The sequence below is a fragment of the Gymnoscopelus braueri genome (genome assembly GCF_963280865.1).
Source record: "Gymnoscopelus braueri genome assembly, chromosome: 14".
In the NCBI taxonomy this organism is placed as follows: Eukaryota; Metazoa; Chordata; class Actinopteri; order Myctophiformes; family Myctophidae; genus Gymnoscopelus; species Gymnoscopelus braueri.
In genome coordinates, this window is record NC_137619.1 from 33,217,876 (window position 1) to 33,243,802 (window position 25,927).

The 25,927-nt window shown below is 40.2% G+C and overlaps 1 protein-coding gene across 1 annotated transcript in view; it reads right to left on the reverse strand.

Annotated features, from left to right (window-relative positions):
• Nucleotides 1-1,291: 1,291 nt before the first annotated feature.
• LOC308100602 (VPS10 domain-containing receptor SorCS3-like) overlaps nucleotides 1,292-25,927 on the reverse strand; it is a gene marked incomplete at its 5' end in the record, with an annotated part of 53,882 nt that continues 29,246 nt past the window's right edge. Inside the window, 21 exons of the mRNA XM_080449669.1 lie at nucleotides 1,292-1,393; nucleotides 4,574-4,734; nucleotides 5,478-5,583; nucleotides 11,865-11,964; nucleotides 12,106-12,240; nucleotides 13,124-13,236; nucleotides 14,355-14,478; nucleotides 14,801-14,934; nucleotides 15,491-15,677; nucleotides 16,218-16,389; nucleotides 16,712-16,825; nucleotides 17,222-17,355; nucleotides 17,483-17,600; nucleotides 17,895-18,002; nucleotides 19,585-19,676; nucleotides 19,780-19,856; nucleotides 20,256-20,358; nucleotides 21,302-21,448; nucleotides 21,745-21,924; nucleotides 22,771-22,860; nucleotides 25,524-25,642. Of these exons, the coding sequence (XP_080305795.1) occupies nucleotides 1,329-1,393; nucleotides 4,574-4,734; nucleotides 5,478-5,583; nucleotides 11,865-11,964; nucleotides 12,106-12,240; nucleotides 13,124-13,236; nucleotides 14,355-14,478; nucleotides 14,801-14,934; nucleotides 15,491-15,677; nucleotides 16,218-16,389; nucleotides 16,712-16,825; nucleotides 17,222-17,355; nucleotides 17,483-17,600; nucleotides 17,895-18,002; nucleotides 19,585-19,676; nucleotides 19,780-19,856; nucleotides 20,256-20,358; nucleotides 21,302-21,448; nucleotides 21,745-21,924; nucleotides 22,771-22,860; nucleotides 25,524-25,642 (2,579 nt within the window). The 3' untranslated portion in view covers nucleotides 1,292-1,328. The remainder of the gene's footprint in view (nucleotides 1,394-4,573; nucleotides 4,735-5,477; nucleotides 5,584-11,864; nucleotides 11,965-12,105; nucleotides 12,241-13,123; nucleotides 13,237-14,354; nucleotides 14,479-14,800; nucleotides 14,935-15,490; nucleotides 15,678-16,217; nucleotides 16,390-16,711; nucleotides 16,826-17,221; nucleotides 17,356-17,482; nucleotides 17,601-17,894; nucleotides 18,003-19,584; nucleotides 19,677-19,779; nucleotides 19,857-20,255; nucleotides 20,359-21,301; nucleotides 21,449-21,744; nucleotides 21,925-22,770; nucleotides 22,861-25,523; nucleotides 25,643-25,927) is intronic.

Below are 25,927 nucleotides of genomic sequence, written 5' to 3' on the forward strand. Positions count from 1 at the left end.
GATCTACAAGCTCACAGTGCAACATAGTGTGAGCTTGTAGATCGGATATTTTTGGTTCCCCCACAGAATATGGATGCTGTGGTTCAAGTGGATAATACAACTATACATTATAGTGAAATGTTATGGATAACATATTTTCGGACTGTTCAGTGGATTGGTCTTGCATTAAAATAACGTGGACTGTACAGATTTATATTTCATCTTCTATCGTATGTACAGTACATTTCAGTATCCTTAATGCTTAATTCATACTCCATGGCACAATGGCGTTGCTTGCCTACAAGAACAAATTTTGAAGCTCACAACACATCGCATGCTATGGAGGAAAATTAGGCTTAAAGGTGCTGCAAGTGATATTTATTTTATGGTTAAAACTAAAAGGTTTTTGTTAAAAGGTTAAAGCTCTATATTCTGATAGTAATCATTGCTATAGAGTTGTTCGTTCAGTAACAGGAGTCTCCTTGTCTCTCCAGCTCTTTACTATAAAAGAAGAACATTTCAGGTTGGGTTGCCAATTTCACCCAATCAGTAGAGAGAACCCATTTACACTATCATCTTACATTTAATAGTGTTCCAGTTCCAATTTTGTCAGCCTTCTGTTTCGTTTCGTCACTTTCAATTTGATCCTATATATGCTGTATGAGTTCTCTCTCCTGATTGGTTGAAATTGGTATCCCGAACCTGAAAATGTATTTAAGAGCTAGAGAGACAGGGAGAGACCCCTGTTACTGAACAAACACTATAGCAATCATTACTATGGGAATATTAGAGCTATTTAACTTGTTCTAACTAAAATACATCACTTATTACCACCTTTAAGTCGTCATCTAGAACCCCACACTGTGAAAGTCTGAGTGTTAATGTATCTCTGACAGGGGGATTTTTACGCTCGGAGTTAAATGAACACTCACAATTTCACTGTATATGCCTTAAACGTTTTGCCTAATACATGTATACATTTCACAACAGCATCTGAGAAAACATTCTTATTTGAATGCATTGTTCCATCGCCACGCTATCTCTAACACATCTCCATCAACTGTGCATCCAATGATCCTTTCCAATAAGCATCCACAGGTATCACGTTTCCTGATTATGGATGTATTCTGTATATTTACATGTCAGTCCAGCATTATAGTTCTTTTTTTTTTTACAAAGTATTTTAAAATACACATTAGTCTATCATAGGTGAGTAAATGAAAAACATGACTTTGAATGGTATAGCAGCTATCAGCGTTAATTAAACAATGCCAGCAAAGCAAACCATTTGAGCACAATTTTGAACACCATAGTCTGTACTTACTGTCCTCTGCAACACAGTGCATGTCTCAGACATTAGTACAGTTGGGAAACTCCCTTGTAATCACTCTCTCCATACTTCTTCCAATTCCTCCTGCAGGATCATGCAAACACACAATGCGATAAACTAAATAAAGTCATCTCCTTTGAATTAGCATAATCATCACTGTCAGGCGGAAACCTCCTATCTCCATATTTTCCCCCCATAAATCAATGCTATTAGTCACCCGTTACATCTGTCTGCCGGTTTGACTAATGAAAATCATTAACAAGAGCTTGTGTCGAAATCTCCTAATTAACTGGATCCATTGGAACAGTTTTTTTCCTCCTTCTTTTTTAATTTCCTGAAAAGTAACCGTTTTGGACATACCAGGTTTCCACCCCGACAGTGACAATATATATTACACACCGAAACTCTGTGTACTTCTGCTGCACAGTTGAAATCCTTAAGTGTTAATTTATCGATTCGTACCTCTGCAACCAAATGGACCCTTACGGATCCCTTTGGTTACGCTTGTACACTCTCACAGTCACAGTTAAATGAAACTCTGAAGATTTCCACTGTGCACGGCTACAGCTCTGCCCTGTGTGAATAAACACGTTTTGAAGGCAAACCCAAAAGCAGTTTATTTGTTTCAGATCAGCAAGGTCGGGATAAGGTGGGCAAGGCTGGGAAATGAAGAATGGCCAAAGTGCTGAGTGACCAGAAAAAAGGCCGGCGGGCCACACGTCTATGTCAGGAACACTGCAATGCTACTTTTTTGTCAAACGCAGTCCACCTGCAGGGCCTAAAACATCGCCTCTAGAACAATGGTTCTCAACCTGTGGGCCGGGGACCAAGTGGTGAGCCGTGAGGGTATTGCGAGCGGGCGCCCAAATAACTGGCCAAACGCAGAAATTGTAATGATAATATAGCATTAATATAATGTGAAAATATAAAAGACTTTTCAATGTGATACCTGTGATAACCTGTATACTTCAGATCCTTCTAAAACAAATAATAATATTGTGGAATATCTTCCTTAATGTAATTAAAAAAGTTTAACTTTAATTTATTCTAGATTCATTTGCGCATAAAGTAAAATATTTCAAACCTTTTTTTGTTTTAATCTTGACGATTATGGCATACAGCTCATATTATATTGAGTTATATATTACAGAAGAAAATGAACTTTTCCACAATATTCGTATTTATTTATTTTGATGGATCTGTATGTCAGTTCCATTGATCCAAGCCGGAACCACAATCAAACGATTGATCATTAAAAAAATAAATCTTGGACCACTTAACACAGTAGCCTGTCGGCTGCTGTGATAAGTGGTCAGATGGGTGGGCCGCAAAGACTTTTGAGATTTTCAAGTGGGCCCTGTGTTAGGTGCTTGCAGTTGCTTCACAACTCACAATCATAGAGTTATAATATATCTACTGCCCCGCCCCCAGCTATTCATTTCAATGAAAGTTGCTCACTGGTCGCTTGAAGCACCCGGAAGAGCCCTCTACTTCCGCATTTTGGCACCAAATTTGGGTGCCCAAATGTGGAAGTCTTGAGCACCAAGCAGGCGCATTAGGGTTTCAAGCACGATCTCAGATTTGACCACCAGGCGATGGCCGCTTCACTGTTCTACCGTGGCTCCGGGGGCTTGGTCACAATACGAGGCCGGGTGGTGTATAGGACCCAAGTACGTGACAGACAGGCCAAGGCAGAGCAGTTCAAATGCAGGAGGTTTCATTAGAAAACCAACACGAGGAAACCAGGAACAGAACTAACTCTATACAAGGAAACTTTAAATACCTGTATACACTGGGAGAACAAACTATGGGAACAATGCGACTGAGTTCACTGCCACGTACGATGACGAACTGGCAAAGAACTGAATACACAGCACAGTTTAAATAGACACAGAGACAGGACACAGATGAGGTGAAACAACTGACAATCAACACAGGGACAGGCTAGCTAGAACACTAATAGGGATAACTAAACACAGGTGAACACAATGGGTAATTGTGGGTAAATGTCTTGTTGTGAGACCACAAGGCAGGCAACATCTACTATAGGAAAGACAGGAAACTCTAGGACACTTCTAAATAAAGGTAGGCACACAAATGTAAAGTAAAACCTTGACTAAAACTAAGAAACAAGGAAGACACAATACTTGACAGGGAGACGGGACATGACACGGATCGTGACAGTATACCCTGATCCAGAAAAGGTTGAGAACCACTGCTCTAGAAAACAATGCCGCACACACACACAAAACCTCGACTTTTCCACCTGACACATTTGTGAGATGCCAGTGCAATATCTCGGTAGTGTGCGAGTGCAGCAGCTCTGTAGGCTTTTCTAAACACACAAAAAATAATTGCATTGATAACAAGGGGAAATGTAGCAACCTCGCTGTCCCCACCAACTTCAATTCAGATGTCACATCATTCCAACCACAAACACAACTGAAATGATTCCATTATAATGTATAACTAACCTCATTAGCCTTCTGACACCGGAGCAAATGCAGATAAAACCGTAAGGTGTAAACCAAATGCCACACAACAACAGTGTTTATGGCGGTGTAAAATTAATGAGCATGTTTCCCCTCGGTATCAGAGCCCAGCAGTGTGACAGGCCTCCTTTACACCCGGCATTAACATATCAAGACTGCCCTGATTTGAAATAAATTCATTTGCAGCTTGCGGTAGACATTTCGAGTAGCCTATGCATAGAATTGGATTGCACTCTCCTTTGGAAAATGGAATATATTCTCTGCTAGCCTCGCACTGTTCATGGAAAATTATTCCCTTCTATGTTTTAAACGTATATTCCTAGGCGCTTTCTTTTTCTTCAACACCTGCCGTAGCCAATTAGCATGTGCTATACTGTATTTTGGTGCTGTTATTTGGTAGCCAGTTGTGTAAAAGTCACACATAGGCTACATTAATGTTGATATTATGCAAGATATAGAAAAGGATAAAGAAATAAAGAAGAAGAAGAAGAAAGAAGAAATAAAAAATACAGCGGAGACCATAAAGCTCCATCGTTCGATATGTGGAGCCCTCTGATAAACAGGGGAATTAAGATAACAAGCCATTGTGTTTCAAAACAAGGCAGCCCTCGTTCTCCCCTGTGGCACCTTCCCCTGGCTGAGGCCCCACAATGCCACATGTAAAGTTGCTTTCAATTGTCAAACTTGTAGGTCTCGAAATAGCTACACTAAACAAGTCCTTGCAGACTACGAATCCTATAGTGTAGGATTTAACTGTGTGGAGATAACGTACCTCTGCTCCGGGCCTCCAGGTCTTTTTCCATGAGATCTTTTGGGGAGGGGAATTCACTGAGCTTCAGCTTGGACATGTTGTCATTCTGTCCCACCGAGCCCATCATCTCCGGCTCCTTCTCATGGCTGTCCTCAGCCTGAACGTGGATCCAAGGGATTTTCCTAACAGCAAGCAGAGAGCTATAAATGCAACTGTAAGCTTTCACCAACATCACGGATTGTAAGATTTGTTCCTCTCCTTGTTCCTCTCCTTCGGTGAAAATAGCCGATCTACAAGCTCACAACATCTTGCATTGTGACAAGTTGTGAGCTTGTAGATCTGCTATTTTCACTGAATGTTTCCCCCAGAATAGGGACACTAGGGTTTGCGTACATTTATTTATTTATTTTTATTTAATAATATCACTCACTGCTAGTTTGTGCAGCAAGTCTTTTTTTCTTTTTAATAAGTGTTAAATAGCTCTATATTCAGATAGTAATCATTGCTAGAGTGTTTGTTCAGTAACAGGGGTCACCCTGTTTCTCCAGCTCTTCAATTAGAAGAAAATGCATTTCAGGTTGGGATACCAAATGTTAACCAATTAGGAGCTCGAACTCATACAGGATACAGACAGAAAGAAATGAGCAGACAAAATTGGAACTGGAACACTATAAAATTTAAGCTGAAAAATGGGTACTCTCTTCTGATTGAATGAAATTGGAAACCCACCTGAAAATATATTTTCTGTTTAGTAAAGAGCTGGAGAGACGAGGAGACCCTTGTTACTGAACAAACACTCTACACAGTATAGCAACGATTACTATCAAAAGATAAAGATGAATACATTTTAACCGCAAAGAATACACTTACACTTACTTTAACTTAAGCGAATAATATACCTTTTGCTTGATCTCAGTGAACATACCTTTTGAATTTGTAGATGAAGAATGCAGCCAAACCAACAAACACCACAGAAAGGAGCATCAGCATGGCTGAGCCACTATGGATGGGGTTCGAAGCCACCAGTGGTGCTACAGAATCACAGAGACAAGCGTTCCTCATGAGCAACAGTACCATACCTGTTTTAACAGTATACACGGCTGACACAACATGCACTGATCGGACTCCTTGTTATTCTACTAACAACGTTGCAATTCTTCAACACTTGGGAGATGCGAGCACTTTCTTTCTCCACATTATGTAGCTCTTGCATTTTGATCAAATTCGATATTGACATAATAAAATATTGCTACATGTTTTTACTGAATATATTTACACCCACGAAAAAGAATAGATTTTCCACATTTGTTTAAAAAGGTTTTTGAAACAGGTGTGTAAGAAATAAACCATTATGGAACAAAGAAAAGGCTCTGCACTGTCTCGAGCTTACAACCAGCACTTCATTAAACAGACAACGTTCCTCGGAATTCCTTCGTGGATTGTGATGTCTGCTTAATAAAATCCTGCGGGTCTGTACTCATGAAACATCTTAAGGCTAAAAGTAGCCCCTAAGTGGCCGATTTAGGAGTGCATCTTTAAAATAATGGGCATGTCATTCTTAATTTTATGGCCCCTGCTTGTAAGCTTAAAACAGTGTGTAGAATGCTCTTCTTTGTTACTTAAAATATATTTACACTTGAAGTTTGGTAATGTGGATATGATTATCATAGTTCATCATTCATTATTCCACTCCTCTAGAACAGTCAAATGAGTTCAGAAAATTTGATCAGATTATATCTAAAGTATTCTCCAACATGACACTATAACCTCCTAGTGAAGAGTTTTCTCTTAAAAACCTGTTCACAAAGCAGCTGAGATCAAATGAGGAGAATTTTAAATTCAATTCAATCTTTATTTCAGACTCAAGGTCCATATCACATACCAAATGACAAAATACACAAAGAATAATTAAAAGACACTCCACATATTATGCTCACAGTCTGTAGAGGCTGTTGCGCCAATGTCTCTACATCATGAAAGAGAACCGATTAGAACTCTTCACAGGGTTGATTAAAATTGCAATAACCCAGATCCCCTTCAGATGTACTTTAAACCCTTCTAAAAGGATCTATATTGAATAATACAGAACAAGGCCGGTGTATGTGTAGCAGAGTGACTCATAGCCTAAAGGGTTAAGATGTTTGGCTTTAATGTCCCTTCCCATGTGGGAGACCGGGGTTTGAATCCAGGGTGTTGCGTATGGAATCTACACTATGACAATTCACTCCTCCCTCTGGCCGTGAACAATTGCTTGGTTAATCAAATAAATATTTTCCATCTAATCTCTTAGTTACACCAACACCACTTGTGGGGAAGTATTGTTGGTCTCACTGGTGAAGTTTATTAAGATTGCCAAGTCTGTCACTTCCACACAGCTCGCACAGTACATTGATGCATTGCACATTCATAGATAGAGAGCGAGATGGAGAGAGAGTGAGAACACCAACAAACTAAACGTGACAACATACCCCGCGCAGCTATGGCATGTGCACCTGGCCATCTGCCTGTACGCACACCAGACACAGACACACAGAGAGAGACACACTCACACACACACACACACACACACACACACACACACACACACACACACACACACACACACACACACACACACACACACACACACACACACACACACACACACACACACACACAGAGAGAACATGCACCTACTGAATGGCGCTCATGCATGTTTACAGGAGAGAGACGCCGTTGAGTTAAAACCACCCCTGCTTAACACTAACATACTAAATGTGACATACGGAGAGAGAGAGAGAGAGAGAGAGAGAGAGAGAGAGAGAGAGAGAGAGAGAGAGAGGCATGCTGACGACATGACATTGATGAGCAGGACTTTTCTCCAAAAGTTTAACTATTTTCAGCTTGAGATGCCTAGGGCGCTCTAGTACCAACAAATGCTGGATGCTAAGAGCACTGAAACGCGATACACGACCCCTAAAGCCTAGTTCAGACCAAAGATTTTCGACGAGGCAAAACAGTCTAGAACAGTGGTTCTCAACCCTTTTTAGGCTGCGAACCCCCAAAACAATCATATTTGAACTGGGGACCCCCCACCCTGACAAGCACTTGGAATTGTAGGCATTACATTTAGTTTGACTCGGTTCCAAATATTGTGAAGATTTGCAAGCTCACAACGCCTCGCACTGCGAGGCAGGCATATGTTTACTGTTGAGTGAGAAAACAATGTAGCACATTAAGCTAATCATCCGGGGACCCCCCAAAATTATTTGGGGACCTCCCTTGGGGTCCCCACCCCCAGTTTGGGAACCACTGGTCTAGAACAGCGATTCTCAACCTGTAGGCCATGAGGATAGTGCAAATAATTGGCGAAACACTAATTAACTATTACTAAGCAACTCACTATTGCTAATATAACATTAAAGGTTCGATGACATTCATTTTCACTTTTTTTATTTGTTATGTTTTTTGGGGGGTTTTATGACCTCAATTACACCCAAAAAATCGGAACTTTGAACATTCAGTGGATTTTCTGTGGTCTGGGGTTTTCTGAATAATTAGGCTGAAAAGTAATCTGAGCTTGGCCCTTCGACAGTGAGGTCACAGTCAATTAATCCCGCCCACTCTCCTCCTCGCCCCTCCCCTCCCCTATCCTTTCCTTTGGGGGGGCGGAGCAGAGGCGATGATTGACAGGCAAAATCCCTCACCAGCGACACCCGCAGGCAAAGATTTCTTTTTTCATTGCAGTTGAAAAGGCTTTAGAAATGTGAGACAAAAACACCTACAGTGAATCACTGGAGTGGAATTTTCAGTTAAAACGTTTTGTACACGTTTGAAGGACCAGGACAAAGACTCTGAATGTGGTGTAAACATGAATGTCATGATACCTTTAATATAAAAAAGCCATGTAAAAAAAAAGGAATGCATTTCTTTCTCTGCCAATCACGTAGATCTACGTTAATGCAAATACAACCGTTCACTGCCAATCACGTAAATCTACGTAAAAAAAATATAATTAATAACAAATATTTTCATTTAATTATAAAACATTTCGTTTTTCACACAGAACCAGGAGATAACGCGATCCAAATATTTACTGCTCCATTCACTTCCTGGTTAAAGTATTTGGGAAATATTCTGTATCTCGGCTACTGTGTTTTACTATGTATTTTTGGCGAAACGTGCTATTTTCAACGGCGTATAACAAGCGAACGGGAGGTCGCGATGACATTTTATTTTTTCTTCACGGAAGCACAGTGAAACCCTCCGTGATTAGCAACCATCAGGTGATCCATCATACTGGAGACAAATATTCTGTGACTACTTAAAAAGGTTAGAAAAATCAAAAAAACCTTGACAGAAGCTAAAAAAAAGGATGCATAGTACCTGGCAGTGAATGTTAAAACCTTGAAACATGAGTTTTCATTGCGATACCAATAAATAAGAACTTAAAGTATACTACGTTAGTTCCACTGATCCAAGCCTGTTTATCTATCGCTCTTGCAACTGTTATAGTATGTTCCCATATCACGCAGGGATGCCTTTCAGAAGTCAGATCGCTGATGTCCCAAATGGCATCACAACACAATACATGTAGAGCTTAGGAAAACAATACAACAGCACAAAACACATTGATATCTTATGGGGAAATACTGTTAGATGTTTCATGCAAACATTATTGTTTTTGATCCGTTTTTGTTCCCATACCCGGGAGGGACGGGTCCATCTGCTGTTTATATCTCATAGCCCGGAGGGACTGTGCTGGAATTGCTCGTTGGTTGTCTACATTCTACAATATACAGTGATGTAAATAAAGCAGAATATCTACCATATATCCAAATATATCCAGGAGGAAAGACTGGAGTTTTGCTTATCAAATAAGTAGGTTGATGTGACAAGAGCCGTTGCTGTGGAAACGGCAATCGGTCTCAGCTCGTTGCTTTGATGTGGTCTGTCCAATTTTATAATGTTGCAAACCAGTTTGGGGTATTGTGTTGCAAGTGGTTGCGTTTCAACTCGGCTCGTTTAAGACTATAAAAAAATATATGTATTTATTTATTTCGCAAATCTGTGGTCTGAACGAGGCTCAAGAATCTTATCATCTCTCTCCATCTTTCTGATTTCAACTGAGTTGAATGTTCATGGACATTACTGTAGACTAGTTGTACATCATCTCTTCCAGTATTTATGTCAGTATTTGTTGATTTGTGTAAGGGGACCAGTGTGGAAATAAGTCAATGACTTTTCTGTGTTTCATTATCCTCGATTGTCTTTTTAACCTTCTGCATGTTGGCTTAAAGCAATTAAACAAATCAAATCAAATGGGCAAGCTACTTAGAAAGTGTAGTGAGCTAAGCTACCAGTTACTCTACATTAAATAAGTAACCCCTGGGAGATGGATTGCTAAGTGGAGCGCAACACCTACCATCAGCTCCCAGTACTTACCGCATGACTACTGAAGTGTAGTGAAGAGAAATATACCAAGCTGAGCTACAGCAACATGGCAAAAGTAGTTTACTAGTTAACTTCATTCCAAGTCAGTGCTATTGCAGAGATTCATAAAACTGTCAGTCAAACAGATAGGCAGGAAAAACTTTTAGTTCAATTGTTTATTAAACAATAAGCTGAGCTCTCACTGCTCCAGAACCAATTTGGCAACGAAAACAAACAAAAAGAGTCAAGAGTGTGTATATATGTTCATCTATGTTTGTGTGTGCGCACATGCGTTCGTGCATACTACGTACAGTGCGTGCGTGCATACTGTATGTGCGTGTGTGCGTTGGCACCTGTGTTTGAATGGGTATGCTAAATTTAGACTTAACTCAGAACTCAATAACTCAACTCAAACCACAATAGCAAAAGAATAAAGACCTGCTCCATGTGCGTACTTGTGCATGTGCATGTGCATGTGTGAAAGAGAGAGAGAGAGAGAGAGAGAGAGAGAGAGAGAGAGAGAGAGAGAGAGAGAGACATCTACAGTATCTCTCAATTGGAAGCAACCAAGTTTCTCAGGAGAGAGTACTCAAGTAAGTAATTAATAATAAATAAATAAAATGAACAGACAAAATTGTTATTATTATAAAATTGAAGCTAACAAATGACCTTTGTGGGGCTCTCTCTCTCTTTATTTCCTATATTAAAATTGGCTTAAGGCAGTACCTCTGACCCTAACCCTAACCCTTATAAAGGAGTTCCCACTGCAGCTATGCCCAAATATGGAGTGTGTTGTCTAACCAATGTGTCGTCATGGCATGAGGCACAAACAAATCAGTCAGCTCCATATATGGGCATAAAAGGGACAAGGGCTGACAGATACAGAGATCTCCATATGGGCATATCAGTCGGATCTGCGGTGCGACGTAGGTGTGAATTCTGGATGTGAGGGCCGCGTAGCAGCCCGAACCCCTAGTTTCAAAAACATGTACAGTAGGAGCCGGTTTTACAGATACAATGTTTTATGAATTACTCTTACACCTAAAATGTATGACTCTTAAACTCAGGACTGACACACCCATTTAAAAAAAATCTCTTAATGTTTGTGAATACAGCCCCAGGAAAATACAACATTTAAGCTATATCATGATATCACGATAACCGAAATCCCAGACAATATCCAGCCTCTCCCTAGCATGTTAAACACAAGCCTTTTATGCTTTGTCAGGGCTTTTTAAGTGCTGAGTTGCATTATTCAATATGTTGCTCCTCACCAACCATGTTTCTCGCCTTTACAAGGAAGCCTAAAGTCAACGCTATGACCTTTCCAGATCCTTTTAAAGGCACCCAGACCTTTGTATGCAGACACAAATGAAGACAGATCAGTCAGAGGATGAAAAGGGTAAGGCCACGCTGGCTTGATCGACACGTTTTTGCGATATGTTAATATCACACTGACCCTGCCGATTTTCCTTGGTGCATACCAAATGCCTACTTTGTCAATCATCTTATCGATCGAATTATTTCAAAGACACCTTTATGCCTCACAGCCTAGGCGTGCCAGTTACAAAACCGATGTACTGGGGAAGATATTCAAATGTTGAGGCATACACTATGATTAAAATCAGCACTAGGTAATGCGCTTATCTATCTCATGCATTATTATTTCACTGTATGTGCAGGCGAGAACGTCAGATCATAACGGATGCCTGCGTTATCTTATGCACCTCGAACAAGATAAAGCTAAAAAAATATATATATATAGCTGTGAGGAACTACGCTGAAATAAATTAATCCATAAATCTCATGTAAGACTTTGTTAGTAGCTGTTTGATACAAGATTCATAATGGAGCAGCTAAAGTTATCCAAGAGAGAATAGTGAGTAATACGGTGACTTACCCAAAGTCTGCTGCGTGATATACACGATAATGCGAATGTCAGCTTTCAAATCAAACTGGATCAAGCCTTGGTTCAGCGCATTGACAAAGATATCAGATATCTGTTGAAAAACAAATTAACATGTCATATTGAGTCAAACAATGACAGCACTTGCTTTGTCAAATATTCTGAAGCAACCTTCCAGCACACAGTTCATGCATTCTTTAAGCACTGAGTACCACCATAGTTCTGTGACTCTTACCCTCTCCAGATCCTCCTCGCTCCTCTTCTCGTGTTCAGATGATGTGTGTGTGTCGGGCAAAATGAAGAGCTCAGCAACGGTAGGGAGACCAGGGTACAATGACACAAGCAGCTGCTCCTCTGGAAAGCCAGACACCTGCAACAACACATTATAGGAACAACAGGCCTGTATTTAATCAAGTATGGCCGATTATTAATAAACTATTCAGGAGCAGATTAATCTCAAACACATTTGTCCCCAAAAAAGTATTGTGTAAGGAAGACTTTAGGGGCAGAAAATTCAAATTATGCAGCAACAGCATGAACAGGCAGGTATATTATAATACTGCTTGAGGTGAAATAATTAATAATATTATCGATCTCTCGATCGTCAGACAATTTATCAAATTCACCAATGTGAATGCTTGTCTTTGTTGCATATTATACGATTAAACATTTTGTGGATATATAAGCAATTTCAAGATGTCCGTTTGGGTTCAGACAACTTCTGATGAGCATATTGACCTTTATTACCTTATTTTACCATCATTTTATTAGTCGCATAGATTAATCAAATAATCAGAAAATGTATCAACAGATGAATCGATAAAGGACAATAAATTGCAGTCCCAACATGTTTACTTATTCTCTTCATTAGGGCAGATAAAAAATAAAAATAAATCGTTTCTTTTGCATTTAAACTTTGTGGAACACAGCATTCTGTATTGTGCTCACACGCATGAGAGAACCACGGTATGAAATAGTAATAGACAAGAGGGAGGCTGACACACGGTGCTGACTGTTAACCCATTAAGACCGGGAACAAAATATTTTACAAATGTTCGCTTTAAAAAAATACAAAGATTTCCACAAATTGTCAAGATTTTTTTCTTTTGTTCAGATCTACAAGGCATTCGGTGCCGCGCTATGAGCTTGTATGTCTGCTATTTTTGAATAGCCAAAGAAATCTGAAAATGAAAATGACGTCCCCGGTCTTAATGGGTTAAGAGCAGTCCCAGAGCGAGGTATACTGACTGTACCTGTGACAGAGCTGTTCGCACCACACGTCCCACGTCATCCCTCCACTCTGGAATGTCAGGGTTATGCTCGTCAAGGGCTGGAGAAAATGACAACAGCAGCGACCTGAAGAATTCTAGGGAGAAGATAAAAGTGATGCCCCTTAGAAATGTCTCTTACATACATATGTGTGTGTATACATACAGATACATATACATATACATATACATATACATATACATATATATATATATATATATATATATATATATATATATATATGCATATACATACACACACACACACACACACACACACATACACACTTGAGTAAAAGTGCAAAAGTATTGGTATCAAAATGTACTTAAAGTACCAAAGTAGAAATTACTCATTATGTAGAATGTCCCATTTCACAAAGTTTTCAAATGTATAAAATGTATACAAATCTTTTGAAAATAGCAGATCGCGATGCGACGCATTGTGAGCTTGTAGATCGGCTATTTTCAAATGGCCGAAATATATATAGGGCTGAAGTGGTTTTGTAATAATAATCAAAATCTACAAAGGAACTAGTAACTTAAATATATATATATATATATATACTTCACTTTCAAATAAAATAAACATTAAAAAAAAATATTTTAAAAAAATGAAAGAAGTTATGGCAAAATAAAGGCCCCCTCACACATTAGTAGGACACTCTAATGCTTGAGGGGGCCTTTATTTTGCCATAACTTCTTTCATTTTTTTTTAAATAATTTGTTTTAATGTTTATTTTATTTGAAAGTGAAGTATCCCTTTAAGTTTTCAAATAATTGTAGTGCAGTAAAAGTACAATATACATCAAATATACAATACAAAAGCAAAAATACATCAAAATTGTACTTAAGTACAGTACTTGAGTACATGTACTTAGTTACTTTACACCGCTGCATATATATATATATATATATATATATATATATAGCTATATTTATATATATATAGCTTATGATTAATATGTAGATTAAAGGGTTTCCTCTGTGTATGATAATGCATACAGACTTGAAAATTAATTGCCCCTCAAGATAATCATGTTCACATACCATGATGTATTTGCTCATTAGATAAGTCCACAGTTGACATTAACGTGGCAGCATTTGCAATAGGGACCAGGAGGTACTGTATCGTACATTCCCCCGATATTTGATCTATATTCATTTTGCATTCATGGTACCAATTAAAGGCCCTTTGAAAACTGATTTCCCCACTCACCTTTAATGCTTATGACTTTAGTATCCTGTATTATGGTGCTTCCAGAAGCAACTTGTACTGTGACCTTGTTTGTTCCCTCCTTTTGAAACTTGTAAGAGATGCTTCCCTCCAAGGTTATGATGGGCTGTTTTTCAAAAGAGAAAAACATTGAGAGTAGAGTGGAGAAGCATGTGTTCTCTTTCACAAATAAATAGAGTACATGAGTGGCCATGGAAATGCTGTATAGTGGAAGGTGTTATTGTGGCAAACACATAATAATCACAACACAGAAAACTGTGGGCGACCTTTTCTATAGAAAACTGCAGGCGATCAAAAAAAATTCAGTCCGAACACCACAAGGGCACGATGGGGAGAGAAATGCAAAGGAGTTGCAGTAAAGATAATAATACAAAAAAAAGTTTGTGTGGAACATAGAGTAGGAGGAGGAGGAGGTGGATGCATCTCACCTCGGAGCTGTTTTCAAACCACCAGAAAAAGGTCAGTGTTCTGGAGTGACCGGGCCAAACCACTGCGGTGAGATTAGCTTCCTTCCCCCTGGTGACTACAATAGGAGCGGAGAGATACACACGCTCCACCGGACCTAAGGCAAGAAAGGCAGCGCACACACACACACGCACACACACACACGCACACACACAAACAAACAGGGGAGAATCACATTAACCACAAAAAGACACACAGATCGCCTAAGAGACAGATATGAGCCTCACAAGGTCTTTCAGCTGCCTGCTGCATAATATTGTATGTGGTTTGGCATTTTACTAAAATCCAATGACAGCATGGCAACAGTTCAAAAGCAATGCTGTGTTAAAGAGGATGGACTTAATTCTACCCAAGGAGACGTTCACTATCCTTGATTTTCCAAGATTCTTTTATGTCGCTTACGCTATGAGTCTTGAATTATGAGCTCCTCGAGATCCCAGAAAATGCAATTGCGTGACACCACGGCATCGCGTCGCCAGAGGTGATTGAAATGCATTTTTATGAGCAGTAATATTCTTCTATCTATATTAAACATCTACACCTATGAAAAATATGTTTCATACAGGTGAGAGCATGGTTGCCCATAAAAGAGAGGCATTTCCATCTACATGCACTGTACGAGAAATGAGTAATGAGGCTTCTCGTTCACATACTGGTAATATGTAAAAACATTGAGCTGCTGTCAGATCCCTGGCTGTTTTCAGCGAGAGCCGTCACTCTGTAAATCCCTGTGGTTCTGTAGACATGTTGGATTCCGTGATCCGCCCGGCTCAGATTAGAGTATGTGATCTTGATGCCGTCTCCGAAGTCTAGTTGGATATTGGTCCTTGTTGAGTCTCCCTGCGGACAGGGAGAGAACGCATGGCATCTGTCAGGACGGCTTAAGCTGGGACACTGATCTTGGACCAAGTGGGAGGAAGAGCAATCTGCTCAAGAAAAAGTGCTCGGGATAAATAAAAGAGTATAAATGGCCAGCCACACCAAGTACGATAACTCCAACTACAACAATAATTATGTGAACAGAAGAGTTACTGTTAGATAAAAAATAAAAAAACATATAAATTATGTATAGTTAAAGTTATCATGCTTGGTGTGGCCAACATCACTCCACAAGCACTTGAAAGGAGGGAAAAACTAAAAGGAACTTCATAGAGAGAAGAGAATGGAAAAAACAATGCAGAGCTAGAGAGGAAAAAGACAGGAAAGGCTGTCAGTCACATAACTGCGCCTTTGTGTCCCTGCTTCAAATTCGGGGACATTTTGTCATCTGTTATGCCACAAGAACAAGTTACGCCTGAACAATAACGCATACTGTATCACCTTTATGAAATAATATGAATAATAATGGCCATAATGAAGCCACATTGTTGTATGACTCACATCGTCCAGATAGACCAGGAATGTGACATTGCTCCCAACCAAGGCACTGAGCTCTCCATGACCCGTTGACAAGCGTAGGCCTCGGGGCGGTCTGGGGCGACAAGCCTGTCTCCTGGGGGAGTACACATTCTTCCCTCCCTCTTTGCAGTTGTTGGACAACACCTTCCGATACCTACACCACCCATAACGACAGTGTGAGCCTCACTGTTCCAAAACCTCAGAGGCCAAATGTAAAATACTGATGATGTATGACTTTATTCATGTGCCTTAGATTATAACATCTACAGTCATCTTATTGCATGAAAATTAATTTACCCGTGCCTGCCTCTCTGGGAACTGGGACAACATTATATCGTGATGTGTGTTCACAGAGTAAAAGAGTTTACAAATGGGACCAAATGGACCATAGGGCCATTTTGGTTCCATTTGAAGACTCTTTGGAGTTAAATGATCACTGAGGATTTTACTGTGCAGTTGATTTGGGTTCCACTTACCCGGTGCTGTTGAGGAAGCTTTGACTGGTGCTGCAGCTTTTAGCAGCTGCATCTGGGTTAAACCAAAAAGCAGAGGCGCACTTTGTATCCGCCTGGCGCTCGTACCCATAATCACTGCCGATACAAGGGAGCGCATAAAATGATATCACAGGTGCTTTGAATCTCAGCGTCAGCAGTTTTTTTAAGTCAGGAAAAATGGTTCACAGACACAAACTTTTTTAAGATAGTGACACATGCAAGACCCATGTGACAAGCAGGATGAAACATTATTTGAGACAATTGGATAAAAGGCATTTTTAAATGAATTAACCAAATCATTAAGTATTCATTGAATTCTAACATGAACATTTGCATTATGGAAACTTGCATCTAGAATTTTCCAAATTTAATTAAGTGAATACATGCACATTATCAACACAGTAAACATAATAGCTATGAATATGGGCAACATAAGGTTGGTAGAAATCTGGGACATTACTTGGTATGAAAGCAATGGGAAGGTGCCATTACCATTCAAAATCATAGGATCTGCAGAGGCAGGGCTCTGAAGAATATATCCGTGAGTAGTCCTGGGTTAGCATACAACGGTTGCCTGGTCTGCGCTTCATATAGATCTGCTTCTCACCCATAACACATGGCTCGCCCTTGAAAGGAACCCAACAAGAAAGGAGGATGGAAGAGACAAACATAAAGGAACAAAAGAAAGACAGAAAGAATAAGTTGCTGTGCACACAATAACAATAAATCAATAGGGCTCAACATGTCTGCTACCTTGTTGTGTAAGTGCCATGTCTGGTAATCTCCGTCCATGCATCTTCTATTGAAGATGCCCTTGTAGTCTATCTTGATGAGCTGCCACTCTGACCGATGGCTGAAGTGTCCAAAAAAACTGGAGGAGAGATCATACAAAATGCAAGATTTATGAGAAATAATCTAGGGATGTGGTGCATTAAGCTGTAACTGACAGTGTAAGAGTAGGCCCCGTAACTCAGAATGTTTGCTTCATGTTTACAAAAGCATTAGCCTGACGGGGAGTTTGAGCTGATCTCATTCATATGGGACCAAACAGAGCCAGAAAGGAAACAAACATTTGTTTTGTTAAGGAACAATACACCTCCCTTCTCTGGCTTTATGTTTGTGTTTGTCTACTCCTCCTGGACTGTGTGGTCCTTCTGTAACTTACGTGATAATGTGGTTCTCTGTCTCCGGCTCCATTAAAACCCCGTCCACATACAAAGGGGCCAGGGAGAAGCTGTGGCGGTCCCACTTCTTACCCTCATCTAGACTGATCCTGTACCACATCAACAGACAAACAGCCGTCAATGCTTATGAAAGAGCATGGAGGGCTTCATTAATTAGTTCAAGATCAGTGTGTGTGTGTGTGTGTGTGTGTGTGTGTGTGCGTGCGTGCGTGCGTGCGTGCGTGCGTGCGTGCGTGCGTGCGTGCGTGCGTGCGTGCGTGCGTGCGTGCGTGCGTGCGTGCGTGCGTGCGTGCGTGCGTGCGTGCGTGCGTGTGTGGAAGAGGCATTACTTACCAAGGTGCGGTGCTTAAGTACCAACGTCTTAAGGATGCTATTATAAAGCTTGGTTACAAATGAAACTGCTTGTGTTCATATCTGGAAGCCTCAGTAATGTCCATAAATCAGTCGTGAGAGGCCTGCAGATTGCAGGAATGCCCATGCCAAGAGCTAAGGCATTGGCTAAATTCTGTTCAGTGTCTGTGATAATTGGCGATGCTTCCTGTACCCGTGATCTGTATCCTGAAACACTTGTTGTTGAGTTTCCCAAGCCTGTGCATCTACTGTTGTTTGTGTTCAAGAATTTCTTGTTAAATGTGAATGCAAATAAAGATGTTAAATGTGTGTGTGTAGGTAGATACAGTTGGTACCCTATCCCTTGTAAAATATAGCTAAAGTTTTGTAACACACTAGTTAATGAGCATCCTTAACCACTTGAACCAACATCCTTATTCTGGAGAGAACTCTACGATCTTGTAGATCGGCAATCTTTTGGCAAAATATGTAGTGTAGAGTGAAAGCAGGATGGGACCTAGTATAGAGCCCTTGGGAATCCGGTCAACAAGCTATAAAGCTATACTATGTAACATTTGTGTGAATACAACACACAGCACACATGACCAATTGTCCAATCTGTATGGTAGAGTATGTTAATACAATATGACTAACACAACTGCGGTGGTTGTATTTGTTCACCTGCCCTTAATGAGTAGATCCTGTGGCCACTACTGGTTGACAAGTGGTACTGCCTGAAGGGCAGTGGTAAAAATGTCAGTATTGCTTGGCGGCCCCAGGTTCAAATCTCAGTTAGGAAATGCAATGACAGAGTGCAGCTTTAAGTTAAGCAAAGACGGCAAAACAATACCATCGTTGAAAAGTTAAGTACCTTAATCAGACTCTTTTCATCACAAAACATGAATAACACTGGAGAATCCTGAGTGCCAATTTAACCACGAGAGTGTAAAAGTCTTAAATACTTTTGATAGTGATGTATTGTGAAACCTTCTGAGTCTCATCCAACAGTACTCTCCGACCGTCTCTGCTTGCTCATTTGCATAAAAGCACTCAAAAATACCAAAACGCCAGAACAATCCAGAAACAGGCGCTTTTCCGCTGAAAGTGATTCAGTTTTGATGTGGCGAGAGGGGCCGTTGTGCTGATACGGTGTTCATGCAAACGTATTCCATCAGCATTTCAAACGTACTATAAAGAGTGAATGTATGCAGAAACAACTCACAAAACTAGCAAATGGGAGAGAAATATATTGTCTCCAGGCAATTTGCAACTACAAGTTCACTGCGATGTTTTGTACACCTAATTATGGTAGCAGCTACGGGGATGCGACTGTATACGTACCATAAGTGTCGTAGAGGTGCTGTAGCATGTAAGACCGCCAACAAAGCACCTCCGTTGTCAAGAAACCAAATGCTGTGCTCCTCCTCGAAAATCTACGCAGACAAACACCCGGAAACATCAGACACATTTGCTGCACAGCGTGCATTCAATATGAATGCACGTCTGCTGTTAAATGTTAATGAAGCCAAGTCTCACCTGTCTCCAGCTATTCCCTGCGTCAGATGTTATAAACATCCCAAGGTTGGTGGAAGACAGTTCTCTTCCAACATTTCCTGGGTACGAAAATAACAACTTGTGTATTTTGTACATATATATTTTTGGTGCATTAGCAATTATTCTTGAGATTTTGTCTAACTGAAAAGCTATAATACGCCTACAGTACCTTATGCACAGATTCCCAATCATTACCCGAATGCGCGTGTCTCCTCTAGAGGATAACTTTGTGACTTTATGATCCCAATCATGTCAATCAAAATGTACCACATGTGTAGAGGTCAAATTCACTTTGTAACTTAGGTGAGTGTGTTTCAGTGTTTGCATCACCGCTATTGCCTGAGTAACCATGAAAGGTTCTGGAGACGCAAAGTCATCAAATTCATGTGCTTCATCACTGTCACTCATTAATTCTCTCAATTAGTATTATCTATACAAAGTCATTGTCCTCTCGGTACCTGTAGCCACAATGATCCCTGGTACAGAGCTTTTGCTGGAGATGCGTCCAGAGGTGTAGGGGTTCTCTGACATCTCCAGATGTAGATGTAGTGAACAAAATGGCTGTCAACACAATAGATTCCAATCAAGCACGAGTTGAAACAAAGTGAGTCAGACCGATCTTAACAGATGCAATTATAATTGGCTCTGCCTTCAAACTCATTTCCCGTTTGAGCGAAAACTGCCACCAATTTCAGAGACCATTTAGAAATCAAAGATGCTTTCCTCCCTCATCTCCTCTGCCAGCAAAATGAAAACGGCTGAGAGGACAAGGAAGGCATTTGAACTGCTTCATTCTAAAGCAAACAAGGCATGTAATTAAAATTCCCTGAAGATGCATTGATAAATCGGGCAAAATTGATTCAAATCATTGTGACTCATCTCTCGGTATCAAGTACTTTGGAAAACATCAATAAGGAGCTTTCAAACTGCCAAGAGGGAGGTAGTGGACTACAGCATAGTGGCCGTTTGTACTACCCTGACAAAACCTAGTAGCCTAATATTAACAGAGCCACATCAATTACTGCGCATATTGCCTGTATGCCAGCAGTTTCTTAAAGAACACACTGTGGATCAAGTAAACAGCCACGATACTGTATCTGACACATAACAACATAGGCCATTTACTGGAATTCTGCATAATCTAACATTCATTATGCAGGTGCCTTCAGTACTACAGATAATAAATTGAAATCCCAGAGGTTAATGGATTGTCTGATCCCCTGAAACTAAACGTGACAACGCTGCAGGCCGTACACTAACGCACCAACTCTCAAATAAGACTCAAACAGCCTCGGGCATTTCCTCAGCCGTTAATGAAAAGTAAAGAGGCAAATGGATGCTAAAGCCATGCAGCAAGCACCTGGCCTTGTGCAAATGCGTTTCTCAATCAAGGAATCTCCAAAGCGCGGCCGATGGGACTGAATCATTTGATGAATGATATGTGTCAGAGGCTTCATTTCCCATGTACGAGAGCATTCATTCCAGCCCAACGACTCCGGCTCACCAGAACACAGTGAAGGCTATTTCCGGCCACATCAGTCGTGGGGGCTGGCAACAGGGCCCAGGTTTGTCCCTTGTTGTACGTGATAAATGTCTTGATTTGATGATCCACGAGTTTGTTGGCTAGATACATGCCATTTATCCCCTCAATCTGGAAATATAGGAGGATTAAACAGCAAATCAGAGCAGCACTGAAATTTTAAGCTTCAAGTGTTACACAGTATGTGATGTAAGGACCATTACTGGCCAACCGCTTATAATGAAAGCAGCGTTTTAGTCAGACGTCAAGTGTGCTTTGTGCTGTAATGGCTTGGCTCTTAAAGCGAGGTTCATTGTCTAAGTCCATAAGCCATCACATAGCTAAATCCTACGTAGTTAATTTAATTCTGTGTAAATTTTATTTATTTTTTTACGCTGAGTGAAATGATGATTTTCAGTGTAGGGCACCTTATAAAAGTCGACCAGTAGGTTGCCTGCTGGTCCTCTGCTGGTTCTCAGATTCTCCAGCGAGAGGGTAAAGTAAACCCCAGGGGAGTCCGAGATATAAAGACTGTACGTGTTGTTCTGATTCCACTCCTGGACCGCCGCCAATACCTGCTTCTCATCAGTACTGATAATATGCATGTCCTGTTAGGGTGTACAAATAAAGAGAGAGACACAAAGACATGGAACAAAGAGAGAGAGAGAGAGAGAGAGAGAGAGAGAGAGAGAGAGAGAGAGAGAGAGAGAGAGAGAGAGAGAGAGAGAGAGAGAGAGAGAGATGGCAACAAGTACTGTATGAATAGCAACAACAGTGGCATTTCTACATAACAGAGCAGTGGCTTCACAAAGCGGGGCATGGGGGACCTTCTCAGAGGTCATTGAGGAGGTTCCAGGGGGTCCCCAGCAAAACGAGGAAGAGTATAAACACTTAAACCCAATTTTCTATTTTCGGCTACAGGCTTTGTGACGCATTGTGAGCTTGTAGACATGCTATATATATAATAAAATATATTAAAGTATACATTTGGGGTCCTTGTTTTAGAACCACTCGGCCTACACACTGAAAATAATTTACCCTTAGAGATCGATTTTTACATTCTCATTCTTCAGAAGGGGATATCTGATGGTGATATCAAAGAAAAGGACCCGCACACTGTCAGGAACTTTTAGCTCTTTATTTGACGTTTCGGTCGTTAGACCTTCATCAGGACAGACAATTGTCTTGAGATTGTCTGTCCTAATGAAGGTCTAACGACCGAAACGTTGAATAAAGAGCTAATTTCTTTTGCAAGTTCCTGACAGTGTCCGGGTCCTTTTCTTTGATATCACCATCAGGGATCCTCTTCTGAATATTATGATTTTTTTTTTACTTACGCACCTGTCACCAACCGCATCGACCTTCTTCGCAATACATTCTCATTCTTGCATTTTGTGTTTTAACTGTATTATACTGTATAATAGCAAGAGTCTTTATTTGACCTTAGCACTTACCTTGGGCAGACAATATTTAGGCAATTTCATCCCTTTGAATGATTCTCTCATGTAGGACACGTAGTAGGTGGTTCGTCCCGCCGTGGTCACCTAAGTAATGAAGTCAGAGAAGCTTCATTTGAGCTCAAGGAAAGTATAAGTCCATCATTTACAAAGCAAATGTGTTGAAGTGTTATATTTTAATTAAACTGGACAACATTAAGACTGGGAAAGCATCTGTGTCATTTATAATTTTAGACACATTTTATACTTTGGCTATTCAAAAATAGCAGATATACAAGCTCACAGCGTGTCACTCGTGCCGCGCTGCGAGCTTGCAGATCTGCTATTTTTGAAAAATCATCAAAATGTGTGCAAATCTGTGCAAAAAATATATATTTTTAAGCAAACATTTTTAACTCAAATCTTTGCTTCTGGGGGTCCCTGGAGCAAAATATTTTGAGATGGGGGTCCACGGCCAAATACATAGAATTTTGGGGATCCTTTTTGGCTGATTTTGTGGTTCTCAAAAGTTTGAGAACCACTGACATAGAAAGATACGTTTTCAGAAAACTGTTTGTAGTTTTCGATTCTACAAAAGACATTTGTAGAATCGGCTGCAGGTCTTAAAGGAGTAGTTCACCCAAAAAATGACTTATTTTCTATCAATTACACACCCCATGAAGCATTGAATTCATGGAGATTCTTTAGTTTTTGTCGCATTCCTAAGCCAATAATTTGATGACCGGCGGAAAGACGCTAATGTATCTGGTAGGAGACTCAAAGAGTCTCATTTGGGTCCGCCGGTCATCAAATTAACATGTTTTGGACTGGGCGAGACTATCTAATATAGACAATCCACACATAGCATACAGTGTTTATAAAATAAATAAGAATAAATAAACATAATGTTCAATAAATCTCACAACATCTCGCACCCGTAATGCATTGGGAGCTTGTACATCGGCTAGGTGCACTACACCGGCGTACGGCAAAGAATAAATCAGGCGTTAAACTTACTGATACATTTAGCAAAGATGAAATGCAGTGCTTGGATTTTTATTTTTGGTGCAGTGTGTATAGGTTTATATGAAAGTTTTAGACCTTGCCAATTTGATTTTGTTGTTCTAAATAACCCAAAATTCCTACTACAAGACTGTCGTTTTTGCTATTTTTACAAATACAGTATCAGCAATATTTTCCTTTTGCATAATAGTCCAGAATGTTTACTGTAATATCACTGCCTACTTACTGTATATTGTATTGTACAATTTCACCTAGACAATATCGTGGTTAGATATATTATTTCAGTAGCTTGCACCCATGCTGGAGAGGCAAGTTGTACACATGCTGAACTATGTCAGCTGTCAAATTGAATAACAAAGTTAAAGTTAAAGTTGATTAAAGGAATTGCTATTGTCCTAAATGTAATAATAGTCTTAGAGATACTTCAAGGAGCAGTACAGTAGAAAGCAGAACAAGATACTGTACAAGGAAAACAAAACAATTTTTTTTAAATACATCATTAGCCCAAAGGTAAAAGACACTGATGACTGTTGTCTTTATCTTTGGTGCCACTTGAAGATCTTAATGCACTACCACTTTACCCTCCACTCACAGCTATAGCGAAGCTACTTGATTGCTTATTTTCTAATCAACTAGAGGGATGGTGTTTGTCCCACAACACACTACATTAGAGCTCTAATGGAATAATCTATCGAAAATCAATGAGCTGCATTTTCCCTGGCCACATTTCTGAGGATGTTGCACTTGGCTGTTCCCTCTCTCCCAAGAGACTTTGGAGGTGTTGAAGACTGCTTATTTCGTTGTAGCCCAATCGATAACCTCATTATTCTTTGTCAAGTTAAATCCAACTGCCCCAAGCAATGAAAGTCACAAGAAAGTCATCTGTGGTTTGCTCCCCACAGACATGCCAGCTGTGTTCAGTTATTTTCATCGGCATCTTCCTCCCTGCCTCCAGGGTCAATCTCATTTCAAATAAATTCAATTCAGACATATTATTGAATCACCATTTTTAAATCACAGTGCGGTGGTTTCCCCCTTGTATTTTCATTCTTAGAACGGTGCTGTTCCAATGTAGTCTACACATCAAGTGCATGAGAACAGAGACATGGTACTACATTAGAAGAGTTGCTGTGGCATCATCACCAGAACACATGCATGGGTAAACGCATGGAAAATGCACCGCAAATATTGTGGCATTTACTCATAGTGGAGTGCTGCATCCGTATGACTTATGTCAAACCGTGAGCTTCAGAAAACATTCCACTTGTTTTTTGTTTAGCTTTCATTCTAATCAAGGCTTCAGTATTTGTTTTATCACCCTTCAAGAGCTGAGTGAGTGGATCATGACTGAGCATACAGACAGCAAAATCCTTGCTGTAGATGGAAATCAATGATGGCAGAGGGCACCTGAAATTAAATCTGCAATAATGACACTGACTGCCACTAACAGGAGTCTGCTACCGGCTGACAAACACATCTTTCAGACAAGGAGTCTGACCTGTGTACCGAGGCAGCAGTACTGAGCGTGCCGTGATATGAATGGGATAAAAGGTAATCAAAACCCACACTACCCGAGTGGGGAACAGGTGTGCTGGACCAAGCCATCATGTAGGCTTTGATAGAAAAACATCAACTAGAATCAGAAATTACCACAAACAAAAATGTGAAACAAAGCACACCAGTCTGATATGATGATATTATGGGTTTATATATTTGAGAGAAAAGCATGAACATATGTGTGTACATACCTGTGTGAAAACATATTCATCCTGCACAACCAGGGAGTTGGTATCCACATGTCCAGGGAAGAGGTATTGTCTGTTGCCCTCTGAACATCTTTGAGCTCGGCACTTTACATACCGGGCACCTGGAACACAGTCATCAATAAATTGCTGTACTTTAAAACAGTACTTTAGCTGCTAACTTACAGTATATGCCACAGATAGAGAATGTGAAGCAGGTAACAGTATTGATGATTGTCCAATTAAATGTCACTGGCCAAAATTAAATGTCAATGGCCTAATTCTGCACATTACATGTACATCCCAAAAGAGTTGACCACATTTCAAAAGGAGTTCCGTTTTTTTCCTGAGCTGGTATAGAACCCTGTAATTGGTTTGACTGAATTTAGTCTGCTGTTTTGAAGTGAGAG